The 23998-nt window shown below is 38.1% G+C and overlaps 1 protein-coding gene across 1 annotated transcript in view; it reads left to right on the forward strand.

Annotated features, from left to right (window-relative positions):
• Positions 1–733: 733 nt before the first annotated feature.
• Positions 734–23998, forward strand: part of cpo (couch potato) — a 359710-nt gene continuing 336445 nt past the window's right edge. Inside the window, 2 exon segments of the mRNA XM_067761391.1 lie at positions 734–977; positions 1998–3187. Coding sequence (XP_067617492.1) covers positions 734–977; positions 1998–3187 — 1434 coding nt within the window.

The following is a 23998-nucleotide window of genomic DNA, read 5'->3' on the forward strand; positions in this document are numbered from 1 at the left end:
AATTTGCTAATTTTCTTATAGCTGAAAAACCACTGAATTAACGTAGGTATGATGCAGTAGAACACATACCTCTTACGATAAGTCTACAAATTTCAAGTTTACACATAATAAATTTTGTTTCTAACTCTATCTAGAAGCATTACTGATACTTATTTTTTTGGCTTTACTTAGGGTTTGTGAGTTTAAGGGTTAGTGGACGTAGATTTGTTGAGTTTTATTGCTATTTCTATATTTTGTTTCGTTACAATACAAGCTCAAGCAAAACTTATAATTTTACATCACTTGAAAAATATTTTACATCACTTTAAATTTATTTCTCATCACTATACATACGTCACCTTATAGTTAATATATAATTTTATCTTAAACTAAATAAATTTTAATAAAAATGTTAAGTAAAATGCAAATTGACAGAACTCCCTGTGGCAATAAGAAAGACCAATTTTGCAATGTTTGTGGAGACTTTCAACTACAGGAATTTCGTAGATCAATAAATGACTCGATAAAAGAATCATATCTTAAATGTTATAATAAGCCAATGAGAAACTTAGATAAATCATGGGTACCCCAATCTATTTGTAATGCTTGTAGAACAAATATGGGGAGATGGGACGAAGTTAAAACAGGGGTCGTCATTCAATCAGCTATTTGGTGCGAGCCTGTACATCACGGTAATGACTGTTATTTTTGCTTAAGCAATGTTAGTGGCTTTAATAAAAGGAACAAAAGAGTAATGAAATATCCTTATGTAGAGAGTGTAACGCCTGCTAAGAAAGGAAAAATAGAAAGATTTGAAGAAAATAATGTAGTTTCAATTGAAAGTATAGATGAGGCTGAGAAGGAAACAAGGAGTTTTTCTGAAGGTTCATCAAGCGAGAACGATCCAAAACTTTTCGACCAAGAAGGTTTAGATGACCTTATTCGTGATCTTGATCTTCCAAAAGATCGATCTGAACTATTGGCTTCAAGGCTTAGAGGTTTTTTGGGTTTGGGGTATGTGGGATTGGCGTCTGTGAGCTTGCGGTTTGTGGGATCGAGTTATTTGGACTTAAGATGGGTAAGCTTGAAATTTGTAGACTTATCGTAAGAGGTATGTGTTCTACTGCATCATACCTACGTTAATTCAGTGGTTTTTCAGCTATAGGAAAATTAGCAAATTTATAAACTTTAAATTGCTCTATCTTAGCGAAAAAAAAGATATTTGAGCAGACTCAACGCCATTCGTAAGAGAAAGACTTCTTCTTTAAGATGATATGTGTGCTTTAAAAAAAATGTGTCGTTTATATATAACCTCAAAAATAGGAAAAAACGGTGTTTTTTGCACATTTAGGTTAGGATATCTCAAAATCCTGACGTGATAGAGCAATTCTGCGTCCAGATTTGAATTCAACGCATCGAAAACCTTTAGGAAAGTATGGTCTGGTTTATGGTCAAATTTCTTGTCGGCCTGTGTTATTAAATCTTACTCATTAATTGAGTATTTCACCTTCTCCGAATTCTGCTCTCCTTCTCTCATATTCCCTAACCTAATCCTTATAAACCTATCTCTCCCTCCCTGCCGTTTCCTTTGTTTCTCCCTTTTCCTTCCCCTTTCAAACTACCTTTTCTCCATCGCCCTTCCCATCTCACTCCCCATCAATATCTTCGATGTGTCGGCAATAAGTAGATGAAGTCTTTATTGCAATCCGTTGTTTGTGACTATGATAGTTCGTAAATTTTTAAATAAACAATCATTGTATAAATTGCTTTGCATAATGCGGCTTAAAGAAATTTTGATATCTGTTTATTCATTTAGGGACACATTTACTTATTTCTTTCTGTTGTTTCCTTTTTACTTGCAGTCTTTTTGAAATTTCCATGAAACTAATTGCAGACGTTACTCACTCCCCAAACAAGATAAATATCTTCTTTATACAGCGAGGCTTTTGAGGCTTCCCTTCTTTGAAACAGCAGTTGCTAGTGCAGTAAAGCTTGTAATATTTTGGATACGAGATAAGGAAGCACACATATACATAACGGCACAACTTCAATCCCCCAATCAAAGGTTTCCATAAAAGCCATCACCATTTCGTCGATTGCGATTAAACGCAGGCCAACGCTGCCGCAAACGACAGCGAGTGCCCCTCAGGTGTTATCGCCAAAGCGACAGTGTGCCACCGCCGTTTCGGTTATACCTGCCGCAGCTGCTGCTCAATTGACACCACAAATTCAGTACGCCGCAACACCCGCCGCTGCAGTCGCCCTTAAGGCCGGTCATCAATTAACGTTTAATTCGGCCGCTGCCGCTGTCGCTGCTCAATACGCAGCTACTGCTGCCATTAATTCACATTCACATCATCACTCAACGCAGATTGCTGCCGCAGCTGCACACGCTGCCGCCACAGCTCAACAGCAACGTATTGCCGTCACTGCCCAACATTTTCATCCATCGGCTGCTGCCTTTTTAAATCAACATCTACATTCAGTCGCAGCCGCGCAACATTCATATTCTCCGGCCACTGCGGCTGCTATTGCTGCTGCTGCTCATCAGCAGCACGTCGTTTTGCAACACCAACAACAACAGCAGCAGCATCATATAAATCAACAGCACGCCTACCAACAACAACAACATTCACTGCGTCAACAACTGCATCAACAACAGCAGCAGCTGGCTCAGCAGAAACAGCAACAAATCCAACAGCAGCAGCTACAACAACAACAACATCAGCAACAGCAACATTTGTTTCTAAATAGTTCACCTGAGGCTAACGCACACAGTATTGGCAGTCAAAATAATAGTCAGACAACATACACATCTACGGTTACCACATCGAGTACAACAACAACAGCAGAAACAGGAGAACATACCAGTGCAACTGCAGGAGCAGCACAAGCGGTCGCAGCTGCTACTGCGACCATCAATTCGATTGGTGAAGCCTCTTCGCAATCGAATTCGCCCCCTGCATCAAATACACCGTCACCGGCGGCAGCTTCAGTAGCACAAAGTACTCACGACAACAACAACAATAATAATAGCACACTCAGTAACAGCCCAAACAGCAATTGTAGTAACAGCAACAGCAGCAGCAACAACAACAACAACACGATTTCGTGCAACACCCCGACAATGGAAAGCCAAATGTCACTAGCACCCCTTGGATTATCACAAAGCATGGACTCAGTGAATACGGCAAGCAACGAAGAAGAGGTAAGTGAAGATACCTAAAGCAAATAGTACGTTTATCTTTCATAGGGAACAAATATGAAACAAAGTTACCAGAAAATTGTAGGCCTTCGCCTTGCTTCGCCTAATTAATGATGTTAACATTTTAAAATTTTTTCCCTGCATAATTGCGAATACTTTCGCCTGGTTTACAGAATTCTTGTAAAAATCATATTAATGGCCTTTCATTCATAATGGCATTTTTTTTACTTGCATAAACATTTGCATTTGCGAATAAAAAACGCTCATCGCCAGAATGCATGAATGTTGCTCTATTAGTGGCAGATACCCAATTCGACAAGCGTTTTCCCATGGCCCTATTACCATGCCCATTACTAAGTATCTTGGGTTATTTCCTCCAGCCATTTAGTTTACAATGTGGGAGATGTTGAGTAAAAATATACCCCAACAATAGATACCATACAATCAATGTTATCCGAATAAGGCTATTGAATTCCCGTGGACATACTGACCTTAGTTTTAAATCTTCCACCTTTGTTCATGAGTAGGTTCCGTACAAATATCAATTTGAGTGGACTCTCAAAATGCACCACAACCACTGGATTAAAAAAATTTTTAACACACCGGACTTCGAATACAAACTCCTTTGTATATGTTTGAAAGGAGAATGATTAAAGAAGATTTGAGTATAGGATTTGCGAAAGTGCTTGAAGAAAAAGCGAAAATTAATTCATTGCGAGTTTTGCTGAAAGTCATTCGCTGCGTTCACAAAATATGTACGTGAAGGCCTAATAAATGCCCGAAGTTATGTGAAGCTCTCGAAGGAATCTCAAATTTAAGCACAGTTCAAACTAGTGGTCATTAAATTGAAGCTGTGTCCGTGTTGGTTAAAGTAAAAGTATGGTAGTGGTAGTGGTTTAGTCGTTGATTAACGAGCAACGATGTAAGATGCATGCATGCATGCTTGTTAGGACTCAAAAAATAATTCGCTAACCAAAAATTAGAACATAATGTTTTGCTATTCTTTGTTTTTTTTTTTTGTTTGAAATACGCAAAATAACAATAACCTCTTTCGATGTTGCTACTCAGCTTGTTCAGCGTTTACTAGACAAACAGAATAATAATGGTATATATATGTTAGCTGGTCAATTGTATTTAATATTATGTAAATAAATAGGCTATTTTTGACCACAAATTTGCTTTAGTGCAAAGTAAATGAAAACTCCACTATTTCAGCTCAACGTTTCGCTAAGCACCTTAGCTTCTTCAGGAGCGAAAACTGAATTTACATATTTTATTTAGCAATTTTTAGCACAAACAAAAACAGTGAAAACATGAAAATAAAATTTAAAATTAGGTACAACGATGAAAATTTGTTGGATACAATTATTAACACTTACATATTTAAAACATGTGTAGCACTAGCTACATCAAGGCGTCAAACTAATAAGATTGTTTACTACAAATTGTATACATTGTGCAATGTATAGTAAAAAAGTTAAATTAAATAGATAAATAATTATAGTACTTGATGTTGGCAGTACACTTGTCAAAAAACAACTTGGATTCGTCTACATTCGTTTGTTAGTACGTAGGCATAAATGTACCAAAAAGAGAAAACGTAAATAATGGATTATAAGCATAACGTGTTATTTCAGAGCCGAAGTTCTCTGTTAGTTTCGGTATATAAGTTACGTTGAAAAACTTTTTTGGCTGGTTTGTAGTGTTTGTTGTTGGGATTCCGGTAGTTCTATTCTCTATTTGCACTACCTTTTGTTGGATTATATTTTTTACTAGGTTGTGCGGATAATTATTGTTTTTTAAAATATTCCGGATTTTATTTAGATTAGTGTTCCAAAACTGCTTGTGGCTGATACTAAGTACTTTATTTACGATATTCGACGCGGTATTCACCTTGTATTTGAAAGGTTGGGCTGATAAAAAGTTGATAAGGCGTCCCGAAGATGTAGGTTTAGCATACCAATCTAGTACTAATTTTCTGTCCATTCTGTGGATACGTGTATCTAGGAAAGGAATGTTACCGTCCCGCTCGATTTCAAAAGTGAATTTGAATTTGTTATGGTATTTGTTTAGCGTGTTTAATATGGTGTCTAAATCTTTTCTTTTTATGACGGCAAAGATGTCATCCACGTATTTAATCAGCAGTTGTATGCCAATGTTGAACTTTTGTTTCAGCTCCGATGTAGTGTCATTTAATACATCGTCCATGACTATATCGGCTATCGTAGGAGAGAGCGGGTTACCCATGGGCATTCCAAACGTTTGAGTATAAAGTTTATCGTTGTACATGAAATAATTATTGTCTTTTAGACAAAACTCTAATTATTCTTTGAATTTTTGCTTTGGTATGTTTGTTGCTTTCTCAATCCCACTTTTTGGTGATTATTTTCGAGGCTAGCGTTGTCGGAATATTAGTAAAAAGCGAGACAACATCAAAGGAAACCAGTAGGTCATCAGCCCCTACTTCTATGTCTTTCAGCCTCTCTTTTAGGTCATGCGCATTTTTGATGTTGTACTCCTCAGATACCAATGTCTGAATGATGTCTACAACGTATTTCGACAATTTGTAGCAAGGGACATTTGTAGAGGATACTATGGGACGAAACGATAGATCTGGCTTATGAGTTTTTGTCAATCCGTAGAGTCTGGGGGCAATCGCTGATGAGCGTGCTAGACGTTGTTTTTCGCGCATGTTAATTATTTTGTTCTTGTATAAGTCGTCGACCAGTTTGTTGTTTTTTCGTTGGAGCTCGTTTGTAGGATCCTTTCTTAGTGTTTTGTAGGTATTTTTATCTTCCAGTATCCTATCCATATTGTCTGTGTATTCGTCCTTAACCAGTACCACTGTTTTATTTCCCTTGTCCGCGTCAGTGACTATGATGTTTTTGTGCATATTTAAGAACTGTTTTGTTTTATTAAAAGCTTCCACTATGAATCTTTCCGTGGGATTGAGCCTTCTTCCCCGTTTGAAATGTAAAATACGATTACTAAGCTTGTTTCTTGCTATGTCTCTGTTCTTGTCGTCGTCTAAACTTTGTATTATTTGCTCCATTTCCGCAATTATTGTTGTAGGTTTGAGATTTGTTGTGTTTGTTGGTATGGTGAACTTCCTTCCAAGTGAAAGCAACCATTTTACCTCGTACGGAAAAACTATATCAGTTTTATTTACGAACCAATCGTTGTTGAATCGTACACCTAAGTTGTGAATTTGTTGCTGTTTTAGTTTGTTTAATTTTGTAGTATGTTTAGTATCTACTTCCTTAGCGACTCTTTGACATATATAGTCTTGATTGTCTGTAAACGTCTGAAATTCTGATTCGCTTATGTCTCGTTCTAACCTCTGTGCTGCGTGATATATGTTATTTTTAGTTACTTTGATGTTGATGTTCATTTGTGTAATTTCTATATTAAGTATTTTGTTGAGAAAATAACGTTTTGAGGTCTCCAATTGTTGTTTAACCTTGTGGGAGGTTGTAGTGATCGCTATATTTTTGGTGGCATTGTTGAGATGAGTTGGGATTAGACCATACTTCTTGCATTCCAGCAAAAACTTAAGTTGGCTCGTTAACCTGGTTAATTTTTGTTTTTGTTTGCTATAGTGTTTCAGTATTATGCAGGTGTTCTGCCCATATTTGTATTTCGTGTGTTCGTAATAATTTTTCATTGTTGGTTTGGTGTTGTTGTTTATATGTTTGTAATAAAAATGGTATAAAATATGATATCGGCTTTAGCAATTTTTAGCACAAACAACAACAATGAAAACATGAAAATAAAATTTAAAATTAGGTACAACGATGAAAATTTGTTGGATACAATTATTAACACTTACATATTTAAAACATATGTAGCACTAGCTACATCAAGGCGTCAAACTAATAAGATTGTATACTACAAATTGTATATATTGTGCAAAAATTTGTGGTCAAAAATAGCCTATTTATTTACATAAGAATAATGGTATGTTTGAAATAATTATTTCACTAGCTGACAACATTCGGTTTAGAACCTCTGAGTCGCCAAAAATTTGAAGGGATTGAACTGGACAGAGAGCACAGTTGTACTCCGGAATGTGGGAACTTGTTTAACAGTTTCATAACCACAGTTTCCCTTGCATTAGTCGTTGCGGCCGTCGTTGTGCCATTATATCATTTTCGCCCACCACATCGAAGACCCTGGGTTCAACGTCCGGGAAAATCAACATCAAACTCTTAAAAAAAATAGTAGACCTCGCCATAGCGAAAAGCTCGGTCTTAATTTCCGCCTCTCTTTTGTTCCTTAATGCCATTGCTTCCTTAAGGAACGAAAAATTGTTAAGCCGCCACTGTTGGTACCACAAACGAGAAAAGCAAGCCAAATTCGTAGACTTAAAGGCTAAGTTTGCCAAAATTAATTTCAGTGCTTAGCTGAAATGTATATGCTCTAGCTTGAAGCCTTACTTTTAGCTAAAAAAGCAGGACCTACAAAAACGATAAGAGATGCAAAATTTCTAGCAAACAAAAGTTTTACGGCATTATTAAGGCGTTCAACTGAATGCAACAGAAAGTTGGTTAAACCAGCAATTTTCTCAATAAACCGTAAACTAAAAGGCTGAAGTTATAACAAATTTAATAGTGGCGAAGAAGTATTTAAATTTTGCACACAATTAAACTTTGACTTTTGTTTGTAATAGACATTTATGCGCTTACCAACTGCAAAAAACGTAGGCTGCTATTGCACTCCACAGTAACTCCTTTTAATTTGTGGACCATAAACTAAAGTAACACAATAAAAGATAGGAATAAAATTTAAATGATAGATTATATGTACATTTGGTTCAATATTGCATGTAGTGACACTAACTTTGTTTACTGCTTTTTTCTTTGTCACATTTAAAACAAACTCTTTATTTGAATAATATTTGCGAGTTGAACAGCTATTAAGGGGATGGTTTTATTTATGCAATGGTTTACGTTTAGTCCAACAGCTTAAATTTGTATATACATACATGTATAACAAATAAAAATATATGTGTATATATGTATGTTAGCATAAGCATGTTTAGCTAGCGTGTGTGCGTCAAATTCTTGTTTATAAATTTTCTTGAAAAAATACAGTTGTCACTTGTTAAAAAACATTTGCTTGACACTTGCAACTTGCTACTTTGCTATTAAAAAGAGTTTGACATTGAAATTAGGTTTGCTTTTACTTCGCCTTTACGTTTACTTCTATTCTCTTAACAATTATAAGTTTAGCAGGAGCAGGGCATGGCCATGATGTAAATGACGGCAGACTTCGAGTCAAAATTCTAAATTCAAAGGTTATTTGTATCCTCTCTGCTGCCTTAAGCGCATAGATTGTTTGATTTTGACATTATTTCCGTTTTGTGTATACAACTTTTTGACTACTACATTTTCAAACTTCAATTACCGGTGCGACAAAAGTTAATGCAGTTGATTGTTTGTAAGCATAACAGCTCCAATGATTCATGAGCAAGTTGCGTATACGCCCCAGGTGCTAAAGTAAGCGCCTCAGCTATTTACCATATAAATATGCACAGCTCAGTTGAAGATATGTTTATATTAAAAAAAGGAAAGAAAACTTAAGCGATTCATATAATTTAAAAAAATGTAAAGCATGAGCCTTTGGCTTTCATAAACGGACTAATAAACCTAATCCACTGAGCCTCATAAATAAGCTTTGGCGTTATATTGATTGTCGCTAAGAAAAAAAAAACCGTGCAAATAAGAAAATAAAATGCAAAAGTAAAATTTTACTCAAAGCATATCAAATGAAAATATTGCCATTAAAATCTTAAGAACATATTTTAAGTGGCACCTTTGCTCCAAACACTCGCGTTTCCACTTAGCAGAAACTTTCTTTGCTTCCATTTTAATGCAAAAACTCGTGTCACTTACACTTAAGCATCTTTATGGCTTGTTTTAAGACGATTGATAGCAAAGGATATATAAGTAATTGTGCACTTGATTGGACACTGCAAAGTTGTTAGCAGTAAATGACCTTGATGTCAAAGAGCGTTAAAACCATAAAAAAAACTGCAAGTGGATTTTTAAAACGACGGCATTGCTCAAAATATTTGCTTGCTTGTTTAAGATCTATTCCCACGAATATCTAAACGTACTAGCGGAAATTAAAAAATTAAGAATCTTTTCTTATAAACCGATTATTTTTGTGCTTAGCTACCGTACCGAAAATCTCAGGTTGAAATACTGAGAAAAGCAATATGAGACAAATGGGGCACTTGATTTGCATTATCTAAATGCACGTTCTAATGAACGAAATGTTCGTGAATTTAGCTGCATCATCCATTTTTGATATGACAACGCCTTGCAAAATTGACAATTGATAATTGTCAAGCAACGCCTTGGTTCAGCGATATGTCAGTTAATCAAAATCAATGCTGATATTAAGCCTGGTTACATTCACGACAGCGGCTACAAAGCGACATCTGTCAAATTATTACACATGTTCTCATGATGGTCGTTATTTTCGGTTCGACAGAGCAGCGCGACAATCAATCACTACTGCCAGATTAAACCTAATTCAATTTTTGGGTACCGACACTGAGTTGCGTCCTCTTTATTTTGTCAATAAAAACTAAAATAGAAGTAAATAACAGATAATACTCGTAAAAGCTAAAATCATTCTTTTGGGCGTTTTTTTTTTAACATAATATATTCTTTTTCCTAAGTTTTTCGCTACTGTTTGCTATTATTTAAATTTGTAGCTGCCGCTTTCAAAGTAACCAAGTAGCCAATGGTTGACTACGGTTGTCGTCAAGCTTTGCTTTGTGTTTTTGGTCTGTAGACACCGTCTTGAATGTAATCAGCCCTATTCTTTTGACTTTTCATTCTTCTGCACGGCGAATTGGGTTGAACTCGATTTGCCATCAACGTGTATAGATTCGCCGAGCCTATTGATAAAGGCTATGGTTATGTTTTCGTTTTGTGAAATGTACATAGTTATTGGAGGAAGTCAGGCAATTGATCGACCTGCTGCTTGATTGGACCCACGACGAAGAAAAGTGCGACAATTATGTATAGTTTTAAAGTCCTTAAATAAATAAAATAAATTAGGAGAAAAGCACCAAAATTAAAAGGTGTGCAAATTGAATGTGGGACTCCATAGCACGTAAAGATGTACGCGTGCATTTGACAGTTGAGTTAAATACATGTTTTAAGGGATGGACTCCATAGGCACGCACATAAACGCAGCGTCTTGTTATTTACCCTTTTTAAGTATACAAAACTAATTTGCGATGAATTTTTGCGGCTTTGTATGCATTTTTTGTTAGTATTTATTTGCTATGCAAATATGCTTATATATATATTTTTTTTTGTTGTATTTTATTGTTATTAAACATTTACCAAATGCAACCGCTCGTAGTTTCAAACTGCCAAACGCACGAAAGCACGTACATGAAAGTTGTCGGTTTGTCCCACGAAAACGGTTAGAAACAACCTTTGTACGCACACGTCTGCGCTTTCCAATGGAGTTTCGCTATAAGCCTTAACCCAATGCAGTTTAAATATCAATACATTCCGGTCTGAAATTCATATTTTTTCGGTTTGGTATAGAGAAAATATTGTAGTTTAAATTTTGAACATAAATGTTTTAAACTAAAATCAGACTCAGCGCTATAATTTTCACAAGTAGTTTTGGAGTTTGAATTCCAAACCGATTTAGGTTTGGTCATATATGCAGTCCAAAAAAGTTAAAAGTTTGGGCTCATGCTTTTAACCGTGCACCGCAACTCCGAATCACATTTCGCTCAGAAGTGTGTATAAGGTAGCGCCACAATATACTTTCCGCTACAACGTTACTATTTCATGTCATCTTTTTTATGAGTCCCTGCAATATATGTATCTCCAACAATTTCGTCCATTCAACTCTCTTCGTCATGTTTTTTACACATTTATAGAACCTCTACGATAACCTGCCAGCTTAACCATCATCCGAACTAACCTTGTAAGGAGGCTCAGCTCCTTACACCACTATAGCGGGTTTGCTCTTCCCTTAAAAATTTTTAGAGGACAAGCTCTATTATATGCAGTTGCCAACACTTTTGGTAAACGTTTATTTGATTCCTCCAGCTCTTCTGCGGTGGAAAGCTCTTTGGATGTCGAAGTCTTACTACTACAGATTTCTGGAATTTGTGGCAGTCCATTGTCCTAGGGTTTCTTAAAGATTTTCTCCTTCTCCACCCTATTTAAGTGGATGCTGAAACTGATATCCATATGCATGGTAGGAGAATGATGACCAGTCAAGAATCCAGTCATAACCTGATATCTCGTCCACAGAGTTCAATGATTAATCAAGCACATTACTTGAAGTTGATTCAAGGAGTTGTGCCGATATTTCTTTTTTTTCAATTTGGGTCGTGCTACTTTTTAGCGTTTCCTACAAATTGGCGTGACAGTACCTACATACTTGATGCCGAGACCGAACGGCGTTTGCGGCAGGTTTTCGTTGAGAAGCTTTTCATGGCTTAAATACGTGCGGAGTGATGTACTGTAAATGTTTGTTATATCAACAATATGTCTGAAAAGAATTAAATTTATATTCGTTTTCTCGCCTCTTCTACTTGCTTATCATTTAATATACATTTCATTATACCTAGTTTGTATGCTTCCTCGTTCAGAATAGTATTTGGTGTAATATTACATCTATTTTAATAACTCAAAAAATTTCCATCTTCTTTCCTCCTTTCCAATAATCAAATTCTGTTTTAATAACAAGTTTTGTCGGCTCTCCTCCATGATCACGCTTTTGTTGTAGATACAAGTTTCTGTTCACAATGCATTCATGCATTTCTGTTTTCCTCTCTTTCCCTATAACTATCCGTTTGATTGATACATTTTTAATGGGAGCTCCTCGCTGAATCCTTCCTTGCTTTAATGTGAAAGCCCTGGCATTGGCTATAACCACTGCTGGTTTGCAAAAGGATACTCGCAGATAGAGCAAAAGTGTGTAATAAATGATACGAATGAATAAATATTTTACATTTCATTGAAATGCTGTTGTAAAATTTATTTGATTGCTTCATTTGTATGCTACAGTACTTAGTTGAAAATGTGTGTGTGTGTGTTTATAGCACTTATATTTAAGTATTGTACTATTAGGCAACGAATTTGGATGTATAAGCAAAGGTTTGAACTAATATTGTACTATCGTTAATATTAGACATAAACTTCTAAATTCTACACCGAAATATAAGAGGTTGCCGGATCCATATCAGACAAAGAACATTCACGGTCCTTGTGTTTTTTAAGAAAAGGGAAGAAATGAGAAAAATAGAGTGCGCTTGAATTTTCCGTAGATCCAGTTGTTTACTTTTTCACATTGGGATGTAAGATCCAACTAAGTTTTACGAAGGTCTACGCACACAAACGCATTTCTCTAGTATATAAAGCTTACATTATAATCATTTTTTCCCCAAGCTGTTGCGTATTTTCTTTCTTTCATTCTTTAACTACCGTTTAACCGCCTACACAATTATCGCCCCTCCCAGTAGAATAGGAAAATTATCTCTATTTTGGAATAACTACAGTTTAAAAATACCAAACAAACGCATTTCTCCGCAGGATCATTTTCATACATGCAAATAACATGGCCTGGGTAACGCATAAGTGGGTGTTTTACCATCATACGCCAAAAGAACATTTTCATCGAGTACTCCAAGTGTTACCTGTTTTTATTTGTGTTGTGATCACAAAAACACTTTCCAAAGTTTTAGGGGGGCTTTGCGGATGTGGACAGCTCTTTTCCGAATATGAATCTATTAGTCTTCGGTATTAGCACATTGTTTGTAGAATTCAGTCACCTCTGACGACAGGCATGCCTACCGCGGGAATATGCTGAACTGCTGAGCCCATCGTCCTGTTGCTGTTGTTGTAGCGATAAGGACACTCCCTGAAGGTTTTAGGGAGTATTATCGATGTAGATGGTACTTTTCCGGATTTAGATCCGGCACGTTCCGGTAACAAGCACCATTAAAGTACTAGGCCGACCATATCGGGAACGATTAATATGACCACATTGAAACCTCTAGGCAATGCCGCGCCTCCACCCCCTAGTTCCATGAGGAACTTGGAGTCGTCAGATCCTTGCCCGCTAAATATGTGTACGGCACATGGGGGTGGAGCTGAGCGGCGGCTAAGGGTCATTGTAGCAGAAGAGGTATCAGCACGGCGACTGAACGGCGGTCGGCGTATCAGCGGCGGGATAGAAGCAGCGGCTTAACGGCGGTAGGATGGCGGACAGCCAATGGTCATCGTAGCACCGGCTGGATGGAAGCAGCGGCGGCACCAGAGGGGCGACGATACGACGCAGCGGCGGTTGGCTACTGAGCGCATATCAGGGCCGGGGTGAGAGGGGAAGTAGGCTGGCGACGGGGTTTACCTGGACAGGACTGCGTGTTCCGGGCAGGGTATTCGGCGGGACGGTAGTCGTCGGCGATGTCGTTGGGATCGGTTGGATCGGTAGTCTTCGGTAGGATCAATAGCCGGCGGGTTCGGTCACCTAAGTTAGAGACTGCGAGTAGTCGTTAGTGCGGGCTTCACCGCTGGACACCCCCGCCGCTCTACTTGCACGCTAGATAGATGGTGCTTAAGGGGGGCGGGACTGTACCAGCTGGGATACAGCGGATCGATCCGTGGGCGGAGGGGAAGTGCACCATAACGGCACAGCGGTAGCCCCTTGTGCGCACGCATCGGTCCACGGCCGAAGCCAGAGCCGAGGGGGAGGGGAGGAGTCATTAAGGCGTCGGGCCGCTCAACATCCAGGGGGGCAACGGGTGTCAATAGCACAAAAGGCATCCACCCCGCTCGTCCTTACCTGTGTTATGGGTGACCCGCGCCATGAAGGCGCCACTTCCACTCAACTAGTCCGAGCTGAGGGGGAGGGGTGATATAGTCATTAAGGCTTCGGGCCGCTCAACACCCAGGGGCCGACGGGTGGCAATAGCACAAAGGCATCCGCCCCGCTCGTCCTTACATGGGTGAAGGGTGACCCGCGCCATGACAGCACCCCTTCCACTCAGCTGGCCGAAACCACAGCTGAGGGGAAGGGGTGATATAGTCATTAAGGCTTCGGGCCGCTCAACACCGAGGGGCCGACGGTTGGCAATAGTACAAAGGCATACGCCCCGCTCGTCCTTACCTGGGTGAAGGGTGACCCATGCCATGACAATGCCCCTTCCACTCACCTGGCTAGCCGGAGTGGCAATTTTGTCTTTAAAGACCGCTTTTGAGTCCGCTGGCTCACCTGCGAGGACTGAATTGCAAAATGCAAATTCGCTGTTTTTATACGGCTTGTGCCGCAAACTGCTGGAGAAATAAATACACCACTATTGTGATTTTCTTGTGTGATGATTTTGCTGAAGAAACATACCATTGGTCTGCCATCAGCCATTGGTCGCGTATGGCCATTTACCATATGGTGGTTGTATTGTTGCCGCCCGCCATCTGTAGTGGTTGTTGGCTATGGTATAGAAAAAGAAGTACAGGGGGGTTATGTTATTGTACGCTACGTTACAATGCTGCTGTAGTGAAGGATGGATCTCCAGGCATGGCCTAGGTATCATGCCGGTGTGCATGTGGTCGACGCACTATATTAATTATCTTTTTTCTTTTCTCTCAACAATATACAGAGTCATTCCACTTATATCTAACAGAGTCAATGTTAACATGTCATGTTTTTAATTCAATTGTATAACGGAAAAATAACTACATTTCATTGTTCTTAAAAAGTGTATTTCCTACACTTTATTATAATACATAACCTTCTTCGTTTCCATCTTCCTCGGGTTGAAATTTAAATATGACCATCAGGTATTCGGTGAGATATGGCCCGAAAAAATTGGTACCCTTTGAATTTTCGCTCGGTTCGTGGGGCACTGGTACTGCTCCCTCCGTGTGCACCCGCTCTGACGTATTTACTGCAAATGCCATTTGTGGAATCTCCTAATCCCATGGGTGGTGCTCGCTCACGCTTTTCCGCCGAACTGCTTTCCATTGTCGGTGAGGACGGTTTTCGGACTACCAAGTTGGTATATGACCTTTTCTTGGAGCGCTTTGAGCACGCTTGCCGTTGTTGCTTGGCGCGCCGGGATTGACTCCACCCACTTGTAGAATATGTAGATCATGGCGAGGAGGAAAGTGCTCCTTTGCTTGGAACGCGGTAGTGGTGGCACGAAGTCGGCGGTTACTATTTCCCATGGCTGCGGATATTGCATGGTTGCCAATAATCTCACCGGGCTCTTCTCTGCCGCTTTTTATTGTGTAAAATATGTCTGGTTCGGTGTTTTGTAACTGCCGGCAGGAGAGCGCACTGCATATCGCGTTCGGCGCTCTTTTCCGGTACTCTTTATCGAAGTTGTATATTTGTGTATCCGGGTAACGGGGGTTCTACCACGGTCGGTTATGCTTACGGGTGGTCGAATGTTCGGCTGCGATAATTGGGCTAACGGTTTTGCTCAATCGCTTCTGGTGGTGCGCTGAAAAAGTTTCCTGCTCCGAATTTCGGCCATTGTTCACGTGTTCCCTAGTGTGTCTAGCTCGGCTGATCTCCTGGTTAAGGTGACTTCCTTCCCGTAGAATGATCATCCGTTCTGCCAGGTTAGGGATGACGGACATCATTGTGTTAGTCGTTCATCCTTGGTACGTAATCCTTACTGGGTAGGAGTTCGAACTATAGACACACGTCTGGTCTGCCAATTGGACGTTCCGCCTGTCAAGACGTGGTTTGATGTTGCTCCTCTCCAGGTGATTTCGTATTGACTCATCGACGTATGGAGGGTGGCGCCGGTGTCCACTAGCGCACGCACGCTCATGCCCTCGACCGTTATCGGTATGTATAAACGGTTATCTACTTACATTTCGGCAGCGGGCTCGCAGGCTGCTGGTTCCATTGGCTTCTGTGTCTGAACAAATAATGCTTGGCGGCTTCCTCTCACATAGTTTGACGGCATCCTGGATGTGTTCTTGCCGGTGGATTGGTTGGTCGAAGGGCATAGGCAGTTCCTGGAGAAAATGCTGTCTTGTCCACACCTGGAGCAGAACCTTCTTCAGCGGCCCCTGCATTGGAAGCGGCGGTGTCCACGTTCCTTGCAGCGCCAGCAGTACTTCTTGCTATCGTACTCCGTGGCTGTGGACCACCACTTTGACCTGTTTTGCTTCCTCGCTTTTTAGCAGCTCATATTCCTCCGTTAATTCCAGGAGCTCCTCAATGGTCTTAAATTCGCTGCGCTTGACAAAGAGGCGGTATTCTACGCGCAGATCATCGTATATCCGTTCGAGATGGTTTTCCTCGCACATCGTCCGGTGGTGGCGGATCAGCCTTTCCAGTGCGAGGATGTAGTCCTTGGCCTTGCTGCTTGCGTTGTCGGATGGCCTCTTCCAAATGTCGCAGGTGACGGTTAGGTAGAAAAAAAGTTTGCACCTCCGTGCGAAAATCGCTCCAGCTGTGTATTTGTTGCTTACGGACGCGGTACCATTGGAGTGCTTTTCCACGTAGAAGTTCCGGCAGCGTTGGGAGGAGCCGGTCGGCGGGGATGCGGTAACATTCGGCGAGCTCCTCAATCCTCTCAAGAAACTCGTGCAGCGACTCCTCTCCAGAAAAGTGCAAATCCCAGCGGCGAACGGTATTCATAAGCTCACCGTCTCTCATTTCGTTTCGTTTCGGTGATGCGTTCTCTCTCTTTCCCGCGTGCGGCTGTGGGCTGTGGATCTGGATCGAAGGGATCGGCTTTGTTGTTGGCTGCGGTAGCATAACGGATTTCCTCTCTTCCTCGTTCACTTCCCTTTCCAGCTCTTTCAGCAGGTCCTCACTTGATTTCCTGGCGCTTTTCGCTCGCACGTAAATGCTCAGTGCGCGGCGCAGCTCGGCGATTAACGGTCGTAGTAGCAGAGGAGGTATCGGCAGGACGGTTGAACGGTGGTCGGATAACGGAAGGATTGGTACGGCGGTATGGAAGCAGCGGAGGGATCAGCACGGCGGCTGAACGGCGGTAGGATGGCGGACGGCCAGTGGTCATCGTAGCACCGGCGGGATGGAAGCAGCGGCGGCACCAGATGGGCGACGATGCGACGGCAGCGGCGGTGGGCTACGTAGCGCATACCAGGGCCGGGGTGAGAGGAGAAGTAGGCTGGCGACGGGGTTTACCTGGACAGCAGCTGTGTGTTCCGGGCGGGGTATTCGGCGGGACGGTGGTCGTCGGCGGTATCGGATGGATCGGTAGTCTTCGGCAGGATCGATAGTCGGCGAGGTCGGTCACCTAAGGAAGAGACTGCCAGGACTCGTTAGTGCCGGCTTCACCGCTGGACACTCCCGCCGCCCTACTTGCACGCCTGATAGAAGGTGCTTAAGGGGGCGGGACTGTACCAGCTGGGACACTACGGATCGATCCGCGGGCGGAGGGGAAGTGCACCTTAACAGCTCAGCGGTAGCCCCTTGTGCGCACGCATCGGTCCACCACCGAAGCCAGAGCTGAGGAGGAGGGGTGATATAATCATTAAGGCGTCGGGCCGCTCAACACCCAGGGGGGCGACGGGTGACAATAGCACAAAGACATCCGCCCCGCTCGACCTTACCTGGGTTAAGGATGACCCGCGCCATGACGGCGCCCCTTCCACTCAGCTGGCCGAGACCTGATCTGAGGGGGAGGGGTGATATAGTCATTAAGGCGTCGGGCCGCTTAACATCCAGGGGGGCGACGGTGGCAATAGCACAAAGGCATCCTTACCTGGGTGTAGGGTGACCCGCGTAATGACAATGCCCCTTCCAATTAGCTGGCTAGCCGGAGCGGCAATTTTGTCTTTAAAAAGACAACCACTCCCACTGGCTCACCTGCGAGGACTGAATTGTAAAACGCAAATTCGCTGTTTTTATACAGCTTGTGCCGCAAACTGCTGCAGAAATAAATACACCACTAATAGCATTGTCTTATGTGGTGGTTTTGCTGAAGAAACACACCATTGGTCTGCCATCAGCCGTTGGTCGCGTATGGCCATTTACCATATGGTGGTTGTATTGTTGCCGCCCGCCATCTGTAGAAAAAGAAGTACAGGGGGATTCAGGCTGAAGTGGAAAAGGGAAGTACAGGGGGGTTATGTTATTGTAACGCTACGTTACACTACTTTCGATTTCAAACACTCAAGTATTTTTCGCTTTCGACATTTCGAAGGATATTCAGTACATCGGTAAATATGCAAATATATTGACAGCTACTCCAATTTCTAAGATTATTATGAGTTGTCTTGCCTTTCACTTTCATAGGTTCGTTATATATGTAGCTTTATAGATTTTTTCCTCTCATAGGGGAAGCAAAAACACTCCAAATTGTGAAGAAAAATGCTAAGTGTAATGCGAATAATGTGAATAAGGTTTGAGTTAGCAAACGACAAGCTGTGCAAAGTGTCCCCTTTAGATTTTCTTTTAAACACAAGTGCTTGTATAGAACACCACTTCGTTCAATGTGTTTACTCTCTCACTCCACATAAATTCCATCCCCGCAAAAACTCATATTCCAACATTATTATGTGATGAAGTCAAATACTTTTGCCACTTCATTTGTTCGCGCCTCCTTTGTCCGGCGTGCTCATGTTGTCCTCATGCCTTAAAAAGCTGTCAATATATTTAAGCCGCTGATGTATATAACACGAAGTTGCATATCCTAAGGCTGTCATTTTGAGTTTCACCCCATTTTTCTTTGATTTTTCGTCTGTTCACTGTGTGCTTTTTTGTTATTCTTTTAACTGGTTTATATGCTGAAAAATCATACTTTTATATAATACATATTTTTGCTTCATATACGTACTTCTACTTCTGCTTGTTCACTAGGGTATTTCATCTCAGGTGATATTATTTTTCTTTGTCCTACCGTAACTATGGATCCTTATCGTCTCATACGTTCCCTCAACGAAATATATTCTTCTGAATCACAAGAGCTATTCAGTGATGAGCCAGGTTGATGACCTTTTTAAAAATTTACTACTCGTTCTCATTTGAACCATAATTTGCAATTATTTCTGTAACTAGTTTGAAAGTGACATATTTATTTTGCCCCAAGAGAGAAGTATACGGGAATATTGCCCTATATTCCATATGATTCTTTGCCTTGGGCGGCAATGAAATTTCCGAAGTGTATAGAAGAAATATAGAATAAACATTCCGGGCGCGAAAAAATTATTCTTGAGCAACAAGCTTATCGGGTATCGTAGCGCGAACTCGGACTACTTCATTCTTGTAGTGTGGAATGCGACGTGATATGCAGATCCCATATTAAGCCAACTCCGAATGGCAGCTGCAAGGCAGATGAATTTTCGCTAAGAACGTTCTAATGGAAAAAATAAACTCGCATTGTTTGACAACTAATGCAAGGGCCACCTTGCTTAATAAAACGTTTTCTTAGGTTCCCTTTAGCTAACTCTTCCCGGTATATGAACAGCAACACATGTTACGACCTTCGAATGATTTCCAAAATTTCATAGTTATTTATTTTTATACTCAGCTGAGCAGAGCTCACAGAGTATATTAACTTTGTTCGCATAACGGTAATCCGTAACGGCATAAACTAATCGAGATAGATATAGACTTCTATATATCAAAATGATCTGTGCGAAAAAAGAAATTTATCCGTAAGCACAATAACTTGAGTAAATTTTGAGGTATCTTGATGAAATTTGGTATGTAGGTTCCTGTGCACTCATCTCAGATCGCCATTTAAAATGAACGAAATCGGACTATAACCACACCCACTTTTTCGATATCGAAAATTTCGAAAAACCCAAAAAGTGCGATAATTCATTACCAAAGACGGATAAAGCGATGAAACTTGGTAGGTGGGTTGACTTACGACGTAGAATAGAAAATTAGTAAAATTTTGGACAACGGGCGTGGCACCGCCCACTTTTGAAAAGAGGTAATTTGAAAGTTTTGCAAGCCGTAATTTGGCATTCGTTGAAGATATCATGATGAAATTTGGCAAGAGCGCTACCCCTATTCCTATATGTGTACTAAAAAAAATTTGCAAAATCGGATGACGAACACGCCCATTTAAAAAAAAAAAAATTTTTTTTAATTAAATTGTAGCAAAAAATTTAATATCTTTATAGTATATAAGTAAATTATGCCAACATTCAACTCCAGTAATGATATGGTGCAACAAAATACAAAAATAAAAGAAAATTCAAAATGTGCGGGGCTCCGCCCTTTTTCATTTAATTTGTCTTGAATACTTTTAATGCCATAAGTCGAACAAAAATTAACCAATCCTTGTGAAATTTGGTAGGGGCATAGATTATATGACGGTAACTGTCTTCTGTGAAAATGAGCGAAATCGGTTGAAGCCACGCCCAGTTTTTATAGACAGTCGACGTCTGTCCTTCCGCTCGGCTCTTAACACGATATGTCTTTACTAAACTTAGTTCACGTACTTATCTGAGCTCACTTTATCTTGGTATAAAAAATGACAGAAATCCTACTATGACCACGCCCACTTTTTCGATATCGAAAATTACTAAAAATGAAAAAAAAGTCCATAATTCTATACCAAATATGAAAAAGGGGGTGAAACATTGTAATTGGATTGGTTTATTGACGCAAAATATAACTTAAAAAAAAAACTTTGTAAAATGGGTGTGATACCTACCATATTAAGTAGAATAAAATGAAAAAGTTCTGCGGGGCGAAATCAAAAGCCTTTGGAATCTTGGCGCGAATACTGCTCGTGGTATTACACATATAAATAAATTAGCGGTACCCGACAAATGATGTTCTGGGTCACCCTGGTCCACATTTTGGTCGATATCTCGAAAACGCCTTCACATATATAACTAAGGGCCACTCCCTTTTAAAACCCTCATTAATACCTTGAATTTGATACCCATATCGTACAAACATATTCTAGAGTCATCCCTGGTCCACCTTTATGGCGATATCTCGAAAAGGCGTCCACCTATAGAACTAAGGCCCACTCCCATTTAAAATACTCATTAACACCTTTCGGTTGATACCCATATCGTACAAACACATTATAGAGTCACCCCTGGTCCATCTTTATGGCAATATCTCGAAAAGGCGTCCACCTATAGAACTAAGGCCCACTCCCTTTAAAAATACTCATTATCACCTTTCATTTGATACCTATATCGTACAAACAAATTCTAGAGTCACCCCTGGTCCACCTTTATGGCGATATCCGAAAATAAATAATTAATCATTAACCCCTAATTAATTATTAATATTTAATTTATAAAAATTATAAAAATAATTAATAATTTTAAAATTTTTAATAAAATTAAAAATAATTAATAATTTTAAAATGTTTAATAAAAATCAATTTTATAATAAAATATTAAATAAAAATAATCAATAATTATAAAATCCAAAATTATTCTTTTTTAATAAAATAAAATAATTTAACTTCAATTTTTAAAATTATTATTTAATATTAATAGATAACTATATTTAATAATTAAAATTACATTTTTATTAATACATTATATTCAAATAAATATTTAAATATAGTAATTAGCCTCCCATAAAATTTTTTCATAAATTCATTTTATAATAAAAATGTAAATAATATGAAAATAATTAATAATTTTAAAATTTTTAATAAAATAAATAACTACTAATTAACCCCTAATTAATTATTAATATTTAATTTATAAAAATTATAAAAATAATTAATAATTTTAAAATTTTTAATAAAATAAATAACTAATAATTAACCCCTAATTAATTATTAATATTTAATTTATAAAAATTATAAAAATGATTAATTATTTTAAAATTTTTAATAAAATTGAAAATGATTAATAATTTAAAATTTTTAATAAAAATCAATTTTATAATAAAATATTAAATAAAAATAATCAATAATTATAAAATCCAAAATTATTTTTTTTTAACAAAATAAAATAATTTAATTTCAATTTTTAAAATTATTATTTAATATTAATAGATAATTATATTTAATAATTAAAATTATATTTTTATTAATAAATTACCTTCAAATAAATATTTAAATATAGTAATTAGCCTCCCATAAAAATTTTTTCATAAATTCATTTTATAATAAAAATGTAAATATTATGAAAATAATTAATAATTTTAAAATTTTTAATAAAATAAATAATTAATAATTAGCCCCTAATTAATTATTAATATTTAATTTATAAAAATTAAAAAATGATTAATAATTTTAAAATTTTTAATAAAATTAAAAATAATTAATAATTTTAAAGTTTTTAATAAAAATCAATTTTATAATAAAATATTAAATAAAAATAATCAATAATTATAAAATCCAAAATTTTTCTTTTTTAATAAAATAAAATAATTTAATTTCAATTTTTAAAATTATTATTTAATATTAATAGATAACTATATTTAATAATTAAAATTACATTTTTATTAATACATTATATTCAAATAAATAATTAAATATAGTAATTAGCCTCCCATAAAATTTTTTCATAAATTCATTTTATAATAAAATGTAAACATTATGAAAATAATTTTAAAATTTTTAATAAAATAAATAATTAACAACTAACCCCTAATTAGTCATTAATTAATATTCAATAAAATAAAATTATCAAAAATAATAAATAAATATAAAAATTTAATTATTAATAAATATCTAAATAAATAATTATAAAAATAATTAATAATTTAAAATCTCAATAAATAATTAATAATTAACCCCTAATTAATTATTAAATAAAATTAAAAATAATCAATAATTATAAAATTTTTAATAAAAATCAATTTTATAATAAAATATTAAATGAAAATAATTAATAATTTTAAAATTTTTATGGGCCACTCCCTTTTAAAATACTCTTTAATACCTTCCATTTGATACCCATGTCATACAAACACATTCTAGGGTTACTCTAGGTTCATTTTCCTACATGGTGATTTTCCCTTATTTTGTCTCCAAATCTCTCAGCTGAGTATGTAATGTTCCTTCCTTACTTGTTTTTATTTAAAGTTATGTTTTCAGTTGGGTAAAATACAAGCAAATTTAACCAAATAAGTGAAAACCCCTAATGTTCATACAGTTTATATATACGAGGAGACTAACAAGAGTTCGCTAACAAAAAATTTCAGAGAATCCCCTTTTTTCAGCACAATCGTGTCTCTATGGACTAAAAAACATCCCTATTTTGGAACCGTCTCTCACCCCGAGACCACTCTTATAATTATATCTCATATTTTTTCTTTGCAGCCTGGTCTACTGTATGTGGTCGATGATCCGGAGTTAATGCCTCTTAGTCCAAGCCTGGTCCTCATATCCAGTACCCGTCTACCTCTTGGATTAGTCTTTCGCATTCCCCACCCACTTGAGTTTGTGTCCCCTGCGATGACTACCGCTTGGCTTATTTTTGGGGCCATGTCAACAATATCAACGAGCTCTGTTGAAATATCAGTACGCGAACGCTGGGTGCTAGGTAACTTGCTTATTATTGCAGCGTGCTGACATTGGGCCCAAATATAGCTGACTGCATTTCCTTGCTTTTTGTAAGGGCTTTAATTCTGGGCGGGAACGAATGTCCCGCGGTTTTACAGCTTTTTTCTTTTATTAGTTGTTTTTTTTTTTTAATTTTTGGGAATTAAAAAGATCTACGAATGTACACCCTGCAACACATTAATACGGTATTCGGGTGGGCTGCTAACACATTTTTTTTCAAATAATTTAATTTATTATTTGGTAACGGAAATATAAGCAGCCTACGTTTTAGTTTTTCTTTAATTTTTTAAAAATTCGATGGGTAAAAAAATAAAAAGAGATCTTCCCCGGTGTTG

Source organism: Eurosta solidaginis, chromosome 1, assembly GCF_040869045.1.
Source record: "Eurosta solidaginis isolate ZX-2024a chromosome 1, ASM4086904v1, whole genome shotgun sequence".
In the NCBI taxonomy this organism is placed as follows: domain Eukaryota; kingdom Metazoa; phylum Arthropoda; class Insecta; order Diptera; family Tephritidae; genus Eurosta; species Eurosta solidaginis.